Genomic DNA, 17223 nt, shown 5'->3' on the forward strand with positions numbered 1-17223 from the left:
GAGAAAATACCTTTAAAAAGTAACACATCAACAGAACAGTAAGTTCTGACACAGTTTCACAGTTTCCATGAATTAACAGAAAAATAACAAGAATCTGCACAAGGTGTGTTTGATTTTAGCCTACCTTACTATAAGGGCTTTAAGCAACTAGTGGACTATTCAACTAGTCGACTAGTATATCCACTGTAAATCCACTACCTTGTTGGTACTAAATAAGAAAAAAATGCAAATATATTTTTTGTAGGCCTCAAGATCAGGTAGATTATAGTTATAGTCACCAATCTACACAGTTTTTAAATGTACAAATATATATATTTTTACATAATTGGTAGTTAAACAACTAGTCAACTAGCAAACTAAACAACTTGTCAACTAGTAAAAATTACTAGAAGTGAATGCCCTACCTTACAGCCCCCCCCCCCCCTTCTGCTCTGTGAAAGACAAAGCAAAGAGACAAATAGACTGACTCTCATACATGATCCTCCAAAAATATATAATACAAATACAAATACAAAAAGGAAAAAACTGCCTTGTTGACATTATTTTTTTTGCTAGAGTTTTACTTTAAAAAGTAACAAATCAACAGAACAGTATATTCTATTAGTGGACAGGTGGTTCTGAGCAGGAGACAGTTTCCATGAATTAACAGAAAAAGAACAAGAATCTGCACAAGGTGCGTTTGATTTTAGCCTACCTTACAGCCCTCCCTCGGTATCTCCTCTGTGTACTGTCAGCCCCTCGGCCTCGGCCCAGCAGGTCTCTCCTCTCCTCTCCTCTCCTCTCCTCTCCTCTCCTCTCCTCTCCTCTCCTCTCCTCTCCTCTCCTCTCCTCTCCTCTCCTCTCCTCTCCTCTTCTCTCCAACACTTGATGAGGACGACAAGAGCCTTTGGAATCTAGGAGGAGGAAGACGCACAAACACACGCCACGGAAATGAGGATTAGTGTGGCTGACATTTTGATGGATGTAATAATATCCAACTTTAGTGTAATGGCAACTGTAACCTCATCCAGCCACGGATTGTGATACCTGATCTAACTAGAGAACAGATGACAGTGAAGTGTCAATTTAAGCCCATTTTAATAATCAGGGCTGCACATAAGCCAGTGCGCCAGTGCGCATGCGTCGTCAAAATTAAAAATGCGCTGTCAATCAAGTGCCGGGAAGCGCTTCTGCGTACCAACAGCTGGGGCCGACCAGAATGATTATTATGGCCAGAATACTAGTAAATTCTGTGGCGAGAGCATTTCCCACCGACTGCCACTCAAAGTGGTATGACGCTTGTTGCTAGCGCCGTAGCCCTGTTTCAAACTGTTTCAAACTGTTTTCAGTCAGCCCACGTGATGTATTGTACCACCCATATTAATTTTGGGGCGTGTCATTGGACCTTTAACATTAACATTGTGGGAGAGAGCAAGGCAGTGAGAGAGAGAGAGAGAGAGAGAGGGCCAAGAGTGGCGGGGGGTTGACTGACGCCTGACGTTCAGTTGGAGCGTGGAGGCCCCCCTGAGGGTGTAGCACAGCGTTACTTAATTAGCAGGTCGTTAACTCACCTGTAGCACAGCGTTAATTAGCAGGTCGTTAACTCACCTGTAGCACAGCGTTAATTAGCAGCAGGTCGTTAACTCACCTGTAGCACAGCGTTAATTAGCAGGTCGTTAACTCACCTGTAGCACAGCGTTAATAAGCAGCAGGTCGTTAACTCACCTGTAGCACAGCGTTAATTAGCAGCAGGTCGTTAACTCACCTGTAGCACAGCGTTAATTAGCAGCAGGTCGTTAACTCACCTGTAGCACAGCGTTAATTAGCAGCAGGTCGTTAACTCACCTGTAGCACAGCGTTAATTAGCAGCAGGTCGTCGGTAGGCTTCCACCTGCCCAGGTCTTTAGTGACCTGTAACGGCTGTTTGCTCTTCTTCATTCTCTTGCTGATTGGGGGCGGAGTCACCACCATGGCTAGGGGCGGGGTCAGACCCGTGCTAGATTTGGTCACCTGACAGGAAGAGCATGATGAAGGTGGATATTAATTAACCCATTTTGGGCAGGAACCCCTTTTGATATTAGCATTATGTTATGCTTTAGCTATTGAAAAATAGCAGATCTACAAGCTCAAGCTTGTAGGTCTGCTATTCTTGAAAAATCGAAGAACGACTGACATAGAAACATAGCTTTTTCAGAAAACTGTCAGGATGTAGAAGACATTTTTAGAATCTGATCTCAGGCCTAAAGGGTTAAAAGGCATAGAACTCAACTTTGCCCTGCGTGTACAAAAACAAAACAAAAGCATAAATAGTTTTAGATTCACTGAGTTCTGTGATTAGTTTGACCTACTCCAAGGTAGGCGGGGCATGCCAAGACGTATAAGTTGACCCGAGGCTTCTTATTGGTCTGTGGTGCAGGTTAGGGTTAGACATCGTATCAATGCGCACCGCACAGCTACTGCTGTTGTCCTGAGACGTCCCCTTATCGTTCACTAAACTCACCCCACACACACACAGCTACTGCTGTTGTAGTGGCATTTGTTTCCAAAAAATAATGTTCCATGATGTCTAGTAGCCACATCCGCCAGTTTGACACAGGTTTGAGATGACACGTAATGCACAGGTAGAAACTGGACCACAGTAGCCTAATCACAGAAAGACTCCACAAGGCAGATGATGTTGATGATGAAGTTTAGTGAAAGAATGTTGCAGTACAGGAAATGCACAAAAAACGAAAAAATACCCGAGAATCACGGTCAAAACTGTAGAGTTCCACGGGTCAAACTAGCGTCTCAAAACCCTCTTTTCCTCATGTTGAGTAACCAAACTAATTCCCCTCCTCAGCTGCGCATCATAAACACTAAATCAAACTTCAGGGGGCGCTCTTTACCAACTGCCAAAATTATGTCTAAGCATGTAAAGCTGAACACCATTAAACATAAATGCAATAAGGCAAATAAAAATATGAATTACACATATAACCACTTTGGCTCTTACATTACCGGCCCCTAATTGAATAGGCAGGAAGCATATCAATTACAAAACACAAAAACTTATCAAGAGCCAATTTCAACAATCAAATACTTGTTCACAAATGTCTTTCTCTTTCCATCTTGGCCTTTTCTTAAACGTCGGCTTCACAAAGCAGGCAAAGCTTGTCAATAGGCCTCTCCAAGGTGTTGGTCTTCGTCTTAATCAGGACTCTGCGGACCAGACCGTTCTTGTATGGAATAGTCTTTAGAACCCTGCCCATAGTCCATGAGTTACGGGGGGCAGTGTCGTCCACGATCAGGACAACATCGTCCGGTGCCAGGTTCCTCTTGACTTGAGACCATTTTTGGCGTTCTTGTAGAAGGGGCAGATCCGTTTGAGCTTGAGCAGCCATGCAACGGCCTTCTTCAGTCGAAACCACTTGTAGTGAAGAATCAGCTTGCTCACAGGACTTTCCTCTGTGTGAGTTAGGTTCACATTCACTGTGACTGATTTCCTCAGTTCAATGTCATCAGGCTTGACCTGTTGTAGATCAGGGTGTTCAGGCCACTGTTCTTCTGGTGTCTGAAAGTAAGATGGTCCACAGATCCAACTGTGGTTCTTCAAGAAGGTCTCTGCTGTTTGTCCGCGTGACGCACAGTCTGCTGGATTCAGTGAGGAGTCGACGTACCTCCTCTGTGTTGATCTTGTGTTATCCCTGACGACAGCAACTCTGTCGGCGAGCTGAAGTTCCTTTTTCATCATCTTGTCCACTTTTACAGCTACGGCGGCTGCTGTCAGTTCCATGCGTGGGATAGTGGTCTGCTTTAGAGGTGCCACCCTAGACTTTCCCATTAAGAAAGCGTAGTGTGACTGACCGTCTTCGTTCTCACGTACCTGAACTGCATGACCTTTGTCGAGCATGTTGTTCACGAAGGTTGTGTATTCCTCGTGAAATTCAGGATTCTTGCTGGGTTTCCTCTTCAAGTTGACTGCACGCTGCACGGCAACGCTCCGATCTTTTGGCAAGGTGAGACTTTGTCTCTTCACGGGTAAGTTGAGATAGTAGTGCCCATCAACCTGATGAACAGAGCTTGTCATCTTGTCCATAAACTGATGGTCCTCCAAAGACATCTCCACCTTGTCATCACAGTTCCTCTCAGGACAGTCGTGGTTGTATTGTTGTACTGTTAACTCCTCAATGCTCTGCAGAGAGATTCGATTAACAGTGAACCATTGCCGTTCACCACTTTCTGAAGTGGCATCCTTATGTTCTTTGAGTGGACCGTTTATGACCCAGCCAAGGGCTGTCTTGACAGCGTACGGTCCGTTGCCCTGACTGTTTATTACTCTCCACGGCTCCATTGCCTTGTGGGCGTTGGTCCCAATCATGAGTCCCACCTTGGCATCAATGTATGGCAGTTTCACCTCTCTCAAGTACGGCCATCTGTCTACATCCCTCTGCAAAGGAATGTTCTGTCTGCTCACTGGTATCTCCTTCTGTGTGAACACTTTGGGCAGGTCTATGAAGTTGTTTTCTTCTAGACTGCTCACTTCCATATCAGAGAGCACATGACTGTAAATGCTCCCTTTTAGATTCATGGTTTGCAGGATAATCTCTGTCTTTCTGCCAGTAAGGTTCAGCTGCCTGGCTAAGTCTTCGGTGCAAAACGTACCTGTGCTGCCCGGGTCCATAAAGGCATAAGTCTCCACTGACTTCGAACTTTTCTTGGATTTGACACGGACAGGCACAATAGCGAGGATTCCATCTCCATTACCGGCCCCAGTATACGCACTGGTTTCTTCATGTACAGACACAACAGATCTTGAGGTGGTTTGTTCTCTCTCACCGTTGTCAGCATTTTCACTGGAACTTAGCACTGGCTTGAATATATGGAGCAGACTGGGGTGTTTCCCAGAGCACACTTGGCAGCTTGACTTCTTTGTACACTCTGAACTTCGGTGTCCCTTAACTAAACATCCAAAACAGAGTCCAGACTTTTTCAAAAACTCAACTTTGTCGTTGTGTGGTTTGTCACGGAAGGAGTGACAGACTTCCAAAGCATGGCTCTTTTCACAGAATAGGCAAGGCTCGACAAGAGCCACATTGAAAGGGGTAGTGTCATTCTTTGTCTTAGGAGGGCGCTGTGCTTGTTCTTCACTTGAGACGTTTGTTGCAAAGCTACTCCTTGTAGTTTCACCTTTATTGAAACCTTTCGCTGGTGCTGTGTTTTTGTCTCTTCTTTCCGCAGCAGGTCCAGCGTCTGCAATATTCCCGAAGAGCGGGTCCATGATGACTTTAGCCTGCCTATCAATGAACCTGACTAAGTCCGAAAACTTGGCTCGTCCCCGCCCTCTCTCTTGGAGGTCGAAAGCAGCACCTCTCCATCTCCCACGGAGTTTGTAAGGGAGCTTTGAGATGATGGCTCTCATGTTAGCAGGGTTGTCCATCTCATCCATGTATTCAATGTCCTCCATGGCGTTGCGACATGACACAAGAAACAGCGAGAAAGAGTGCAGTGATTTGCCATCTTCTGACTTTATTGAAGGCCACTGGAATGCCTTCTCCATGTAAGCAGTGGCGATCTTTAACTCGTTTCCGTAATGTTCTGTGAGTAGCTTCATTGCTTCTTTGAAACCGCGCGTAGACGTCATATGTTGGCAGCTCCTGACGAGGTCTCTCGGCTCTCCCAAAGTATATTGTTCTAGGTAGTAGAGCTTGTCTGCATCGTTCTGTGTCTTTGATTCAATTGCGTGTTCAAACGCTCTCATAAAAGATCTGTATTGGAGTGGGTCGCCATGGAAAACTGGGATGCTCACTTGAGGAAGGTGAGAAATCAGTTGTTGCCTTGCAAGCATCTCCGTGATGTCGTTCTGCCTCTGCATCACTTTAACTATGTTTCCCATTCCATCATCGTGTTGCTGCTCACCATAGGCATACTCCTGCCTTGGTGGCTGATCCTGATATCTCACAGACCTGACGTCAGCAAAGCCAGGTATATACTGTGGTACTGAGCCCGTCGTCTTGCGTCTGACATCGGTTGTGTGTGGCAATGAGCCCATCTGCCTTTGTGGGTGATTAGGAGCCGAAGTAGCACCCTCATCAGGCTTCATCTGTAGTTGCATGTTATGCTGTGGGGCTTCAAACTCTGAATAAACCTTGATTTTTGCAGTAGACACTGCAATAGCTGTTTCCACTTGCAACTGTGCCATTTTAGCATTTAATTGTGCTTGTTGCAACTCCAATTCTTGTTGTTTCTGTATGGCAGCTGCCTTTGCAATTAGTGCTGCCCTGTTGGCTTCTTCCCTTAAACGAGCTGAGGAAGCGGCTGAAGCACCACTGTGCCGGGAAAGACCACTGACAGACCCCTGTCCAGTACTGGATTTGCCCGTTCTGCGTTTTAAAGTGGGCACCTCAGAGACCACAGAGACACTGTCCATGGGAGTCACTTCTTCGTCACATTTCTGTGCCGTCGTAAGCCGTCTTTGTCTGGCTTCCACTATCCATTCATTTGTCTCCTTAATAAAGTCATGAAAGTAGTCTAATTTCGGTTGAAAACATTGTTCTTGGTCTGCATCTTGCTCTTCCTGAATAATTAAAGGTAGCACGGCATTGTTTGCTTCAATGAAACCTTCAAGGATTTGTTGTAGGTTTATTAAAAGTACATCTTCAATTTCCTCCAAATTGTAATCATGTTCCATAAGCATTTCAATTTCTTTCTTCTTTGCAGTAAATACTCTGAGCTTGTATCTCCTTGCATTCATGAGCCTGTGCAGTTTGTCTTCTAAAGCCTTAGGGGTTAGTTTTGGTTCCCTCTTGTGGCCAGGGTCGACCACTGCATCATCTTGCTGCTCTGAATGCATCGTGCCTTCGTCCTCCATAATGACGTCACCAGCTTCACGTTAAACCGAGCTACTTATGACAGTTTTCCACAAAATCGAAAATTATCTTCAATTAAACAGTCACAAGTTCCACAAAAACGGTTTCAGCCTTGCTGCTGGGTGCATATGTTGCTCAGAAGACACTTTCTAGCGTTTTCCAGTCATGTGGAAACAGTTTTGACTAATGTAGTGGCATTTGTTTCCAAAAAATAATGTTCCATGATGTCTAGTAGCCACATCCGCCAGTTTGACACAGGTTTGAGATGACACGTAATGCACAGGTAGAAACTGGACCACAGTAGCCTAATCACAGAAAGACTCCACAAGGCAGATGATGTTGATGATGAAGTTTAGTGAAAGAATGTTGCAGTACAGGAAATGCACAAAAAACGAAAAAATACCCGAGAATCACGGTCAAAACTGTAGAGTTCCACGGGTCAAACTAGCGTCTCAAAACCCTCTTTTCCTCATGTTGAGTAACCAAACTAATTCCCCTCCTCAGCTGCGCATCATAAACACTAAATCAAACTTCAGGGGGCGCTCTTTACCAACTGCCAAAATTATGTCTAAGCATGTAAAGCTGAACACCATTAAACATAAATGCAATAAGGCAAATAAAAATATGAATTACACATATAACCACTTTGGCTCTTACAGCTGTTGTCCTGAGACGTCCCCTTATCGTTCACTAAACTCACCCCACACACACACAGCTACTGCTGTTGTCCTGAGACGTCCCCTTATCATTCACTAAACTCACCCCACACACACACAGCTACTGCTGTTGTCCTGCAACGTCCCCTTATCATTCACTAAACTCACCCCACACACACACAGCTACTGCTGTTGTCCTGAGACGTCCCCTTATCATTCACTAAACTCACCCCACACACACACAGCTACTGCTGTTGTCCTGCAACGTCCCCTTATCGTTCACTAAACTCACCCTGATACACACACACAGCTACTGCTGTTGTCCTGAGACGTCCCCTTATCATTCACTAAACTCACCCCACACACACAGCTACTGCTGTTGTCCTGAGACGTCCCCTTATCATTCACTAAACTCACCCCACACACACACACAGCTACTGCTGTTGTCCTGAGACGTCCCCTTATCGTTCACTAAACTCACCACACACACACACAGCTACTGCTGTTGTCCTGAGACGTCCCCTTATCATTCACTAAACTCACCCCACACACACACAGCTACTGCTGTTGTCCTGCAACGTCCCCTTATCGTTCACTAAACTCACCCTGATACACACACACAGCTACTGCTGTTGTCCTGAGACGTCCCCTTATCATTCACTAAACTCACCCCACACACACAGCTACTGCTGTTGTCCTGTGACGTCCCCTTATCGTTCACTAAACTCACCCCACACACACACAGCTACTGCTGTTGTCCTGTGACGTCCCCTTATCGTTCACTAAACTCCCCCCACACACACAGCTACTGCTGTTGTCCTGTGACGTCCCCTTATCGTTCACTAAACTCACCCCACACACACACAGCTACTGCTGTTGTCCTGTGACGTCCCCTTATCGTTCACTAAACTCCCCCCACACACACAGCTACTGCTGTTGTCCTGTGACGTCCCCTTATCGTTCACTAAACTCCCCCCACACACACAGCTACTGCTGTTGTCCTGTGACGTCCCCTTATCATTCACTAAACTCACCCCACACACACACAGCTACTGCTGTTGTCCTGAGACGTCCCCTTATCGTTCACTAAACTCCCCCCACACACACAGCTACTGCTGTTGTCCTGTGACGTCCCCTTATCGTTCACTAAACTCACCCCACACACACACAGCTACTGCTGTTGTCCTGCGACGTCCCCTTATCATTCACTAAACTCACCCCACACACACACAGCTACTGCTGTTGTCCTTGGCTCTAACCTCCCCTGAGCAGCCGATTGGCTCGTACCTTTTGTTTGGACGAGAGGTCACCGCCCCCAGAGCAGCGGATTGGCTGATCGATGACGGGCGGTCCTTTCACTCTGCTGGAGGACTTGACCAGGCTGCTCTCCACTAGGCTGATTGACCTGGGGAACAATGACAAAAGTAGCCCAGACCACATATTAACTGCATACATTAACCCATTTAGGCCTGACCTCGAAATTTAAAGAAATTATTCTAAATCCTCCAGTTTTCTGAAATAAATATTTTCACGATTTTTCAAAAATACCAGACCTACAAGGTCGGTGGCGCGCTATGAGCTTGTAGATCTGCTATTTTTCATAGCTAAAGCATAACATAATGTTTAAAACACCAAAAGACCAAAGACCAAAAATCATCATAGATTAAAATAAAAAAATGTTTTAAATACTAATTGAGAAGAAAGTTTCATTTTTTTTTTATTATATTATTATGGAAGAAAATTAACTTTTACACAATATTCTAATTCATTGAGATGGACCTGTAGGTACGAGATGATAAGTGTTGTTATTGTTTATTGTCATAGGAAATAATGGCAGAGATCTAAATTTATCTGGATGGTCCTCCTGTCAAACACTAGGATGTGGAGCATAACTTTAACCGTCTATAGAGGGTATGCACTGCAGGCGACATCATCATCCTACCCAGAAGTAATGCGGGAACGCCTACTGAGTGGCAAAAAACTACTTTCTTGTTTATACATATATTCTTTCACTGTGAACGTTTTTAACTCAAATCTTTGCTTCTGGGGGGTCCCTGGAACAACAGGTCTCAGTGAGTTAAAACACTATCAGTGCCGGAAGTGCTTCAAAATAGGAGCTCTGGGTGGCCGGGGTTGTCCCAGCGCTTTTACTCTGAAAGCCATGAACCGGAAACAATCTACTAAAAAAAGTTGACTTTACATTGCTAGCTTACATTGCGATCATTTTAATTTATACGATATATGATCCAAAAAGCGTTCATATTTTGCGGGAGAGACGGATGAGGAGCAGAAATTAAGCGCCAGCATATCGATCATAACCACGGAGAGCGCCCTGGATTAGGAGATACGAGTCATTCTTTCCGCCGCGCTAACATGTAAGTCAACGGCAAGCTAATATGAGCCCAGAGCGTAGCATACGGCAGCCGAAAGGCGAACGGGCCAAAAGAAAAATATTTATTCTGAATATTCTTATCTCGCCCGGTATCATTGAGGATGCGCTAGGACGTCTAAGGCTCAGCTCGTTTTTAATCCTTAAGACGCCCAGGGACGTCTTACGTACAGAAACTGTTTTTAATAATGAACTCCAACCTGGAGGAACTCCTGCATTTGGGAACGACTCCTCCTCCTCCTCCTCCGCAGAACGCCTGTCCCGGCGTCCTCTTCACCTCCTTTATCACCAGCGAATCCTCATCCTCCGAGCGGCTCTGAGCCCCGCCCACCGATGCACCTGCCTGCATCTAGACAATGTGATAGGCAGAGAGAAATGTCAGTCATATCGGCCCCGTGTCCCCTAGGGTAGGTACCCTCACAAAAAACATGCAGTAATCATGGTCACTAAACTGCCTCCCCCCTGGCCAGCCGGGGCGCCTGATGGAGGGGAAAGGAACTGGTTGGAATAACGTGTTCCTTCCACGCGCTACGTCCAACCAGGGAAACTCCCCCCTGTCAGGTGTAAAGGAGCAACTTGGACACTCAGGCATGAAGGAAGCATGAGGTCAGTCCGTTGCCATATATATAAATTATATATTGGTATCGGAATGGTCTCAAAATTATACAGATTATTGAATCGGTTTTCACAAGCCAAAAATAAATACATTTCATTTGTGTACTCCTCTCATTCAGTTGTGAAAACAGACACTTGGAAAAGAGAATAGGCTATTTATTGATTGATTGATTGAATACTTTATCAACAGGCTTTGAACCAATAAGCCCCTAGAGGGCCTATAGGCTTCTTTCCATTGTGGTCCTCTGTATAATATCAGAATGGGTCAGAATCGGTATGGCAGGTATGACCCTGCAGTCTGCAGATGATCGGATATCGGTCATAATTTCATAATCGTGACCCCTAATAGAAATAGCACTGACGAAGGTCTGAGGACCGAAACGTTTGCTTTTTAATTGCACCATGAGCACAGAGCACCATGAGCACAGAGCATGATAAAATGAAAGAAAATCCATTTTTCTAAGTCTCAGTCTAAGTTTTACTTCCTTTTCTATATGGCGAGTGAGTCTTTTCCTGTCAAAGTTTCCCATATGTTTTTGAGACCACCGCCACCGTAGTTAAGTTTGAAGAAAAGAAGAAAAAAAAGGACGAAGAAAGGAGCAACAGTTTTCTCAGTGCTTCCCTAATAGAAATAGAAATGCCATGAAATGGGGGTCCGTAGACTAATTCATGTCAAACTGGGGGTCCTTGAAATTAAACGGGTTGAGAATCACTGCTAGAGCCGTAAAAGTCTTCTCTTATGGGGGTCCCTGGCATATCTTTTCAAATGGGGGTCCTTGACATGACAAGTTTGGGGACGACTTTTTTGCAGAAGCTAACCCCCCACCCACACACACACACACACACACACACCACAGCACAGCACTTATTGATGAGTGTTGGCGTTCCACATATTGGTGCAGTAAAACTAAAGGTGTTAAAATGTTCGGAATTCCCAGAAAATCTGTAATGTAAATGTAAATATATTTTATATTATGAAAATCTTCAGGGGGGCCCTGGCCCTCTGGCCCTCACAGACTCGACGTCACTGACTGGAGCAATTTGTTGTTTATTTCTTTATTTCACTAAATTTGGAAACTTTAAATCTGTGGTTTGGATTGGCTCTAACCTCCCCTGAGCAGCCGAATGGCTCGTACTTTTGTTTGGACGAGAGGTCGCCACCCCCAGAGCAGCGGATTGGCTGATCGATGACGGGCGGTCCTTTCACTCTGCTGGAGGACTTGACCAGGCTGCTCTCCACCAGCTCATCGTCAAACTTCTTCCTCTTGATTGACCTGAGGAACAATGACAGCTGTCAATCATCACTACTGTACAACTAGGCTGATTGACCTGGGGAACAATGACAGCTGTCAATCACCACTACTGTACAACTAGGCTGATTGACCTGGGGAACAATGACAGCTGTCAATCATCACTACTGTACAACTAGGTTGATGGACCTCGGGAACAATGACAGCTGTCAATCACCACTACTGTACAACTAGGTTGATGGACCTGGGGAACAATGACAGCTGTCAATCACCACTACTGTACAACTAGGCTGATGGACCTGGGGAACAATGACAGCTGTCAATCACCACTACTGTACAACTAGGTTCCATAACACCTCAACAGTGCCACAGGCTGATCACCTCCATGCCACGCCCCCATTGATGAAATGATTTGTTCAAAAGTAGCCCAGACCGTCGTATCAACTGCATAAATACATTAACCCATTTAGGCCTGACCTCGAAATTTAAAGAAATTATTCTAAATCCTCCAGTTTTCTGAAATAAATATTTTCACGATTTTTCAAAAATAGCAGACCTACAAGCTCATAGCGCGCCACTCGGTGGCGCGCTATGAGCTTGTAGATCTGCTACTTTTCATAGCTAAAGCATAACATAATGTTTAAAACACCAAAAGACCAAAGACCAAAAATCATCATAGATTAAAACAAAAAAAATGTTTTAAATACTAATTGAGAATATAAGAAAGTTTTTTTTTTTTTTTAATTATATTATTATGGAAGAAAATGAACTTTTACACAATATTCTAATTCATTGAGATGGACCTGTAGGTACGAGATGATTGAGTGTTGTTATTGTTTATTGTCATAGGAAATAATGGCAGAGATCTAAATTTATCTGGATGGTCCTCCTGTCAAACACTAGGATGTGGAGCATAACTTTAACCGTCTATAGAGGGTCTGCACTGCAGGCGACATCATCATCCTACCCAGAAGTAATGCGGGAACGCCTACTGAGTGGCAAAAAACTACTTTCTTGTTTATACATATATTCTTTCACTGTGAACGTTTTTAACTCAAATCTTTGCTTCTGGGGGGTCCCTGGAACAACAGGTCTCAGTGAGTTAAAACACTATCAGTGCCGGAAGTGCTTCAAAATAGGAGCTCTGGGTGGCCGGGGTTGTCCCAGCGCTTTTACTCTGAAAGCCATGAACCGGAAACAATCTACTAAAAAAAGTTGACTTTACATTGCTAGCTTACATTGCGATCATTTTAATTTATACGATATATGATCCAAAAAGCGTTCATATTTTGCGGGAGAGACGGATGAGGAGCAGAAATTAAGCGCCAGCATATCGATCATAACCACGGAGAGCGCCCTGGATTAGGAGATACGAGTCATTCTTTCCGCCGCGCTAACATGTAAGTCAACGGCAAGCTAATATGAGCCCAGAGCGTAGCATACGGCAGCCGAAAGGCGAACGGGCCAAAAGAAAAATATTTATTCTGAATATTCTTATCTCGCCCGGTATCATTGAGGATGCGCTAGGACGTCTAAGGCTCAGCTCGTTTTTAATCCTTAAGACGCCCAGGGACGTCTTACGTACAGAAACTGTTTTTAATAATGAACTCCAACCTGGAGGAACTCCTGCATTTGGGAACGACTCCTCCTCCTCCTCCTCCGCAGAACGCCTGTCCCGGCGTCCTCTTCACCTCCTTTATCACCAGCGAATCCTCATCCTCCGAGCGGCTCTGAGCCCCGCCCACCGATGCACCTGCCTGCATCTAGACAATGTGATAGGCAGAGAGAAATGTCAGTCATATCGGCCCCGTGTCCCCTAGGGTAGGTACCCTCACAAAAACATGCAGTAATCATGGTCACTAAACTGACTCCCCCTGGCCAGCCGGGGCGCCTGATGGAGGGGAAAGGAACTGGTTGGAATAACGTGTTCCTTCCACTACGTCCAACCAGGGAAACTCCCCCCTGTCAGGTGTAAAGGAGCAACTTGGACACTCAGGCATGAAGGAAGCATGAGGTCAGTCCGTTGCCATATAAATTATATATTGGTATCGGAATGGTCTCAAAATTATACAGATTATTGAATCGATTTTCACAAGCCAAGAATAAATACATTTCATTTGTGTACTCCTCTCATTCAGTTGTGAAAACAGACACTTGGAAAAGAGAATAGGCTATTTATTGATTGATTGATTGATTGAAAACTTTATCAACAGGCTTTGAACCAATAAGCCCCTATAGGGCCTATAGGCTTCTTTCCATTGTGGTCCTCTGTATAATATCAGAACGGGTCAGAATCGGTATGGGCAGGTATGACCCTGCAGATGATCGGAGATCGGATATCGGTCATAATTTCATAATCGTGACCCCTAATAGAAATAGAAATGCCATGAAATGGGGGTCCATAGACTAATTCATGTCAAACTGGGGGTCCTTGAAATTAAACGGGTTGAGAATCACTGCTAGAGCCGTAAAAGTCTTCTCTTAAGGGGGTCCCTGGCATATCTTTTCAAATGGGGGTCCTTGACATGACAAAGTTTGGGGACGACTTTTTTGCAGAAGCTAACCCCCCCCCCCCACCCACACACACACACACACACACACACACACACACACACACACACACACACACACACACCACAGCACAGCACTTATTGATGAGTGTTGGCGTTCCACATATTGGTGCAGTAAAACTAAAGGTAAAAGTAGAAAATAATAATAATTGGTGCAAAGTTAGATGTGTGTGATGTCACAGTTCTCTGTGTTGACTGACAGTCACGTCTTATCATGTAAACCAGTGGTCCTTCAGGGGGTTCCAGGTGGTCCCCAGCTAAATGATGGAGAGTTGGTAACCAAATGGACCTCCAGTTAAATTATTGTTAAACATCTGCATTACTTACTTTACAAGAAGTAAATTAGAGAATGTAGAAGAATTGTTATTTTGATCTCTCCTAATGGTACCAACACCATGTTATCTCTCCTAATGGTACCAACATCATGTTATCTCTCCTAATGGTACCAACACCATATTATCTCTCCTAATGGTACCAACATCATGTTATCTCTCCTAATGGTACCAACATCATGTTATCTCTCCTAATGGTACCAACACCATGTTATCTCTCCTAATGGTACCAACATCATGTTATCTCTCCTAATGGTACCAACACCATATTATCTCTCCTAATGGTACCAACATCATGTTATCTCTCCTAATGGTACCAACATCATGTTATCTCTCCTAATGGTACCAACACCATGTTATCTCTCCTAATGGTACCAACACCATGTTATCTCTCCTAATGGTACCAACATCATGTTATCTCTCCTAATGGTACCAACACCATGTTATCTCTCCTAATGGTACCAACACCATGTTATCTCTCCTAATGGTACCAACACCATGTTATCTCTCCTAATGGTACCACTACCAACACCATATTATCTCTCCTAATGGTACCAACATCATGTTATCTCTCCTAATGGTACCAACACCATGTTATCTCTCCTAATGGTACCAACACCATGTTATCTCTCCTAATGGTACCAACATCATGTTATCTCTCCTAATGGTACCAACACCATGTTATCTCTCCTAATGGTACCAACATCATGTTATCTCTCCTAATGGTACCAACATCATGTTATCTCTCCTAATGGTACCAACATCATGTTATCTCTCCTAATGGTACCAACATCATGTTATCTCTCCTAATGGTACCAACATCATGTTATCTCTCCTAATGGTACCAACACCATGTTATCTCTCCTAATGGTACCAACATCATGTTATCTCTCCTAATGGTACCAACATCATGTTATCTCTCCTAATGGTACCAACATCATGTTATCTCTCCTAATGGTACCAACACCATGTTATCTCTCCTAATGGTACCAACACCATGTTATCTCTCCTAATGGTACCAACACCATGTTATCTCTCCTAATGGTACCAACACCATGTTATCTCTCCTAATGGTACCAACACCATGTTATCTCTCCTAATGGTACCAACACCATGTTATCTCTCCTAATGGTACCAACATCATGTTATCTCTCCTAATGGTACCAACACCATGTTATCTCTCCTAATGGTACCAACATCAATATAATTGTGGACAAAATCTAATCCAACGATAACAAAATATTCTTTCGTTTTGGGTCTGAGAGGCTAAATGTCATCAGATGGTGGTCCGTGGCTCAGATGCCAAAGAGTACATACATGGACCAGTGATATAAACAAAATCCGTTTAAACTAAAAGCCGTTGTTTACGTCATAATGTTTATGTTTATTTATTTGATATGGACATAACAATCACATTGCTCATTGCACAATTATTGTACAACTTGTAGATGCATCGTTTACAGTGCATACGATGCATCTACAAGTAATAACAACAACACGGCCTTAATGCTAATGTTAGGCCATCTAGCGACACATTCTGGCATCAACAACACTTGAAACAATATGAACAAAAAGACGTTAATGGTAGAATAATAGAATGTTTACCATACATACTGTAATATGAATTATAATGTTGTTGAAACTCCACTACAGAGGTGTGTTTGCTGCCAGCTGGTTATCCTGTTAGCTGGCTAGCATGATGCTAACATCATTCCAGTGGGAGAATGTTTTAGTTTTAGGTAAAAACTAACCTTTTAGTTCCTCTCCTGTTTATTCCGTTCTGTTATATCCTGTTTATATCCTTCGCTATGAAATGGTATGAATTAAATAGCGCTGCTAATCATATAATATATACAGACAGGCGTCGTTAGCTTCGTTAGCTTAGCAACATTAGATACAACTACATACTGTGTGTGTAAAAACAGCTAGCAACAACATTAGCCACCTAGCGGAAGGTTGCCAGATTGCGGGAGAGAAACAAGCAACCACGTCTATGAGAACAAGGCAGAAAGAACAATCAACGCGTTGAGAGTTTGTAGATTCTTATTTTTGTCTCCACCAGGCCGAAGGCCTAGGGGGAGAGTATGTTTTGCACTCCGTCCGTCCGTCCGTCCGTCCGTGTGTGTGTGTGTGTCCGTCCGTCCGTGTGTCCGTGTGTCCGTGAGCAGCTAATCTCGGCCACCGTTAACCCGGTCGATGCCAACTTTTGCACACACACTCCCTGGATGCCAACGATGAACCTCTGCCCCAAACTTTCCAGAACGGCCTGTTATAGCGCCACCAAGAGGCCGCTTTGTGCAAAACAAGTTTTTGCACAGTACACCTACAGATTTTGTCCAAACATCACGCAAATTCGTACACAGTCTCTCTAGAGCCATTCAACGAAACCGGTCTTTCAGATTTCCAAAATGGCCTGTTATAGCGCCACCAGGAGGCCGCTCCAGGAGGCAGCTTTGTGCAAAACAGGTTTTTGCACAGTACACCTACAGATTTTGTCCAAACATCACGCAAATTGGTACACAGTCTCTCTAGAGCCATTCAACGAAACCAGTCTTTCAGATTTCCAGAACGGCCTGTTATAGCG

At 44.3% G+C, this 17223-nt stretch overlaps 1 protein-coding gene across 1 annotated transcript; it reads right to left on the minus strand.

The window, feature by feature from the left end:
• Nucleotides 1-1815: 1815 nt before the first annotated feature.
• Nucleotides 1816-16558, minus strand: LOC310870561 (microspherule protein 1-like; the record flags this gene model as incomplete). Its single annotated transcript, XM_083781802.1, has 6 exons — nucleotides 16391-16558; nucleotides 13352-13500; nucleotides 11624-11761; nucleotides 10073-10221; nucleotides 8771-8888; nucleotides 1816-1989 (listed from the first exon to the last, which is right to left on the minus strand). Exons 4-6 carry the CDS (start codon nucleotides 10219-10221, stop codon nucleotides 1816-1818), a joined length of 441 nt encoding a protein of 146 aa, XP_083637928.1. The 5' UTR covers nucleotides 11624-11761; nucleotides 13352-13500; nucleotides 16391-16558.
• Nucleotides 16559-17223: the final 665 nt, after the last annotated feature.

This window comes from Protomyctophum parallelum (assembly GCF_964188405.1).
Source record: "Protomyctophum parallelum genome assembly, chromosome: 14".
Lineage (NCBI taxonomy): Eukaryota > Metazoa > Chordata > Actinopteri > Myctophiformes > Myctophidae > Protomyctophum > Protomyctophum parallelum.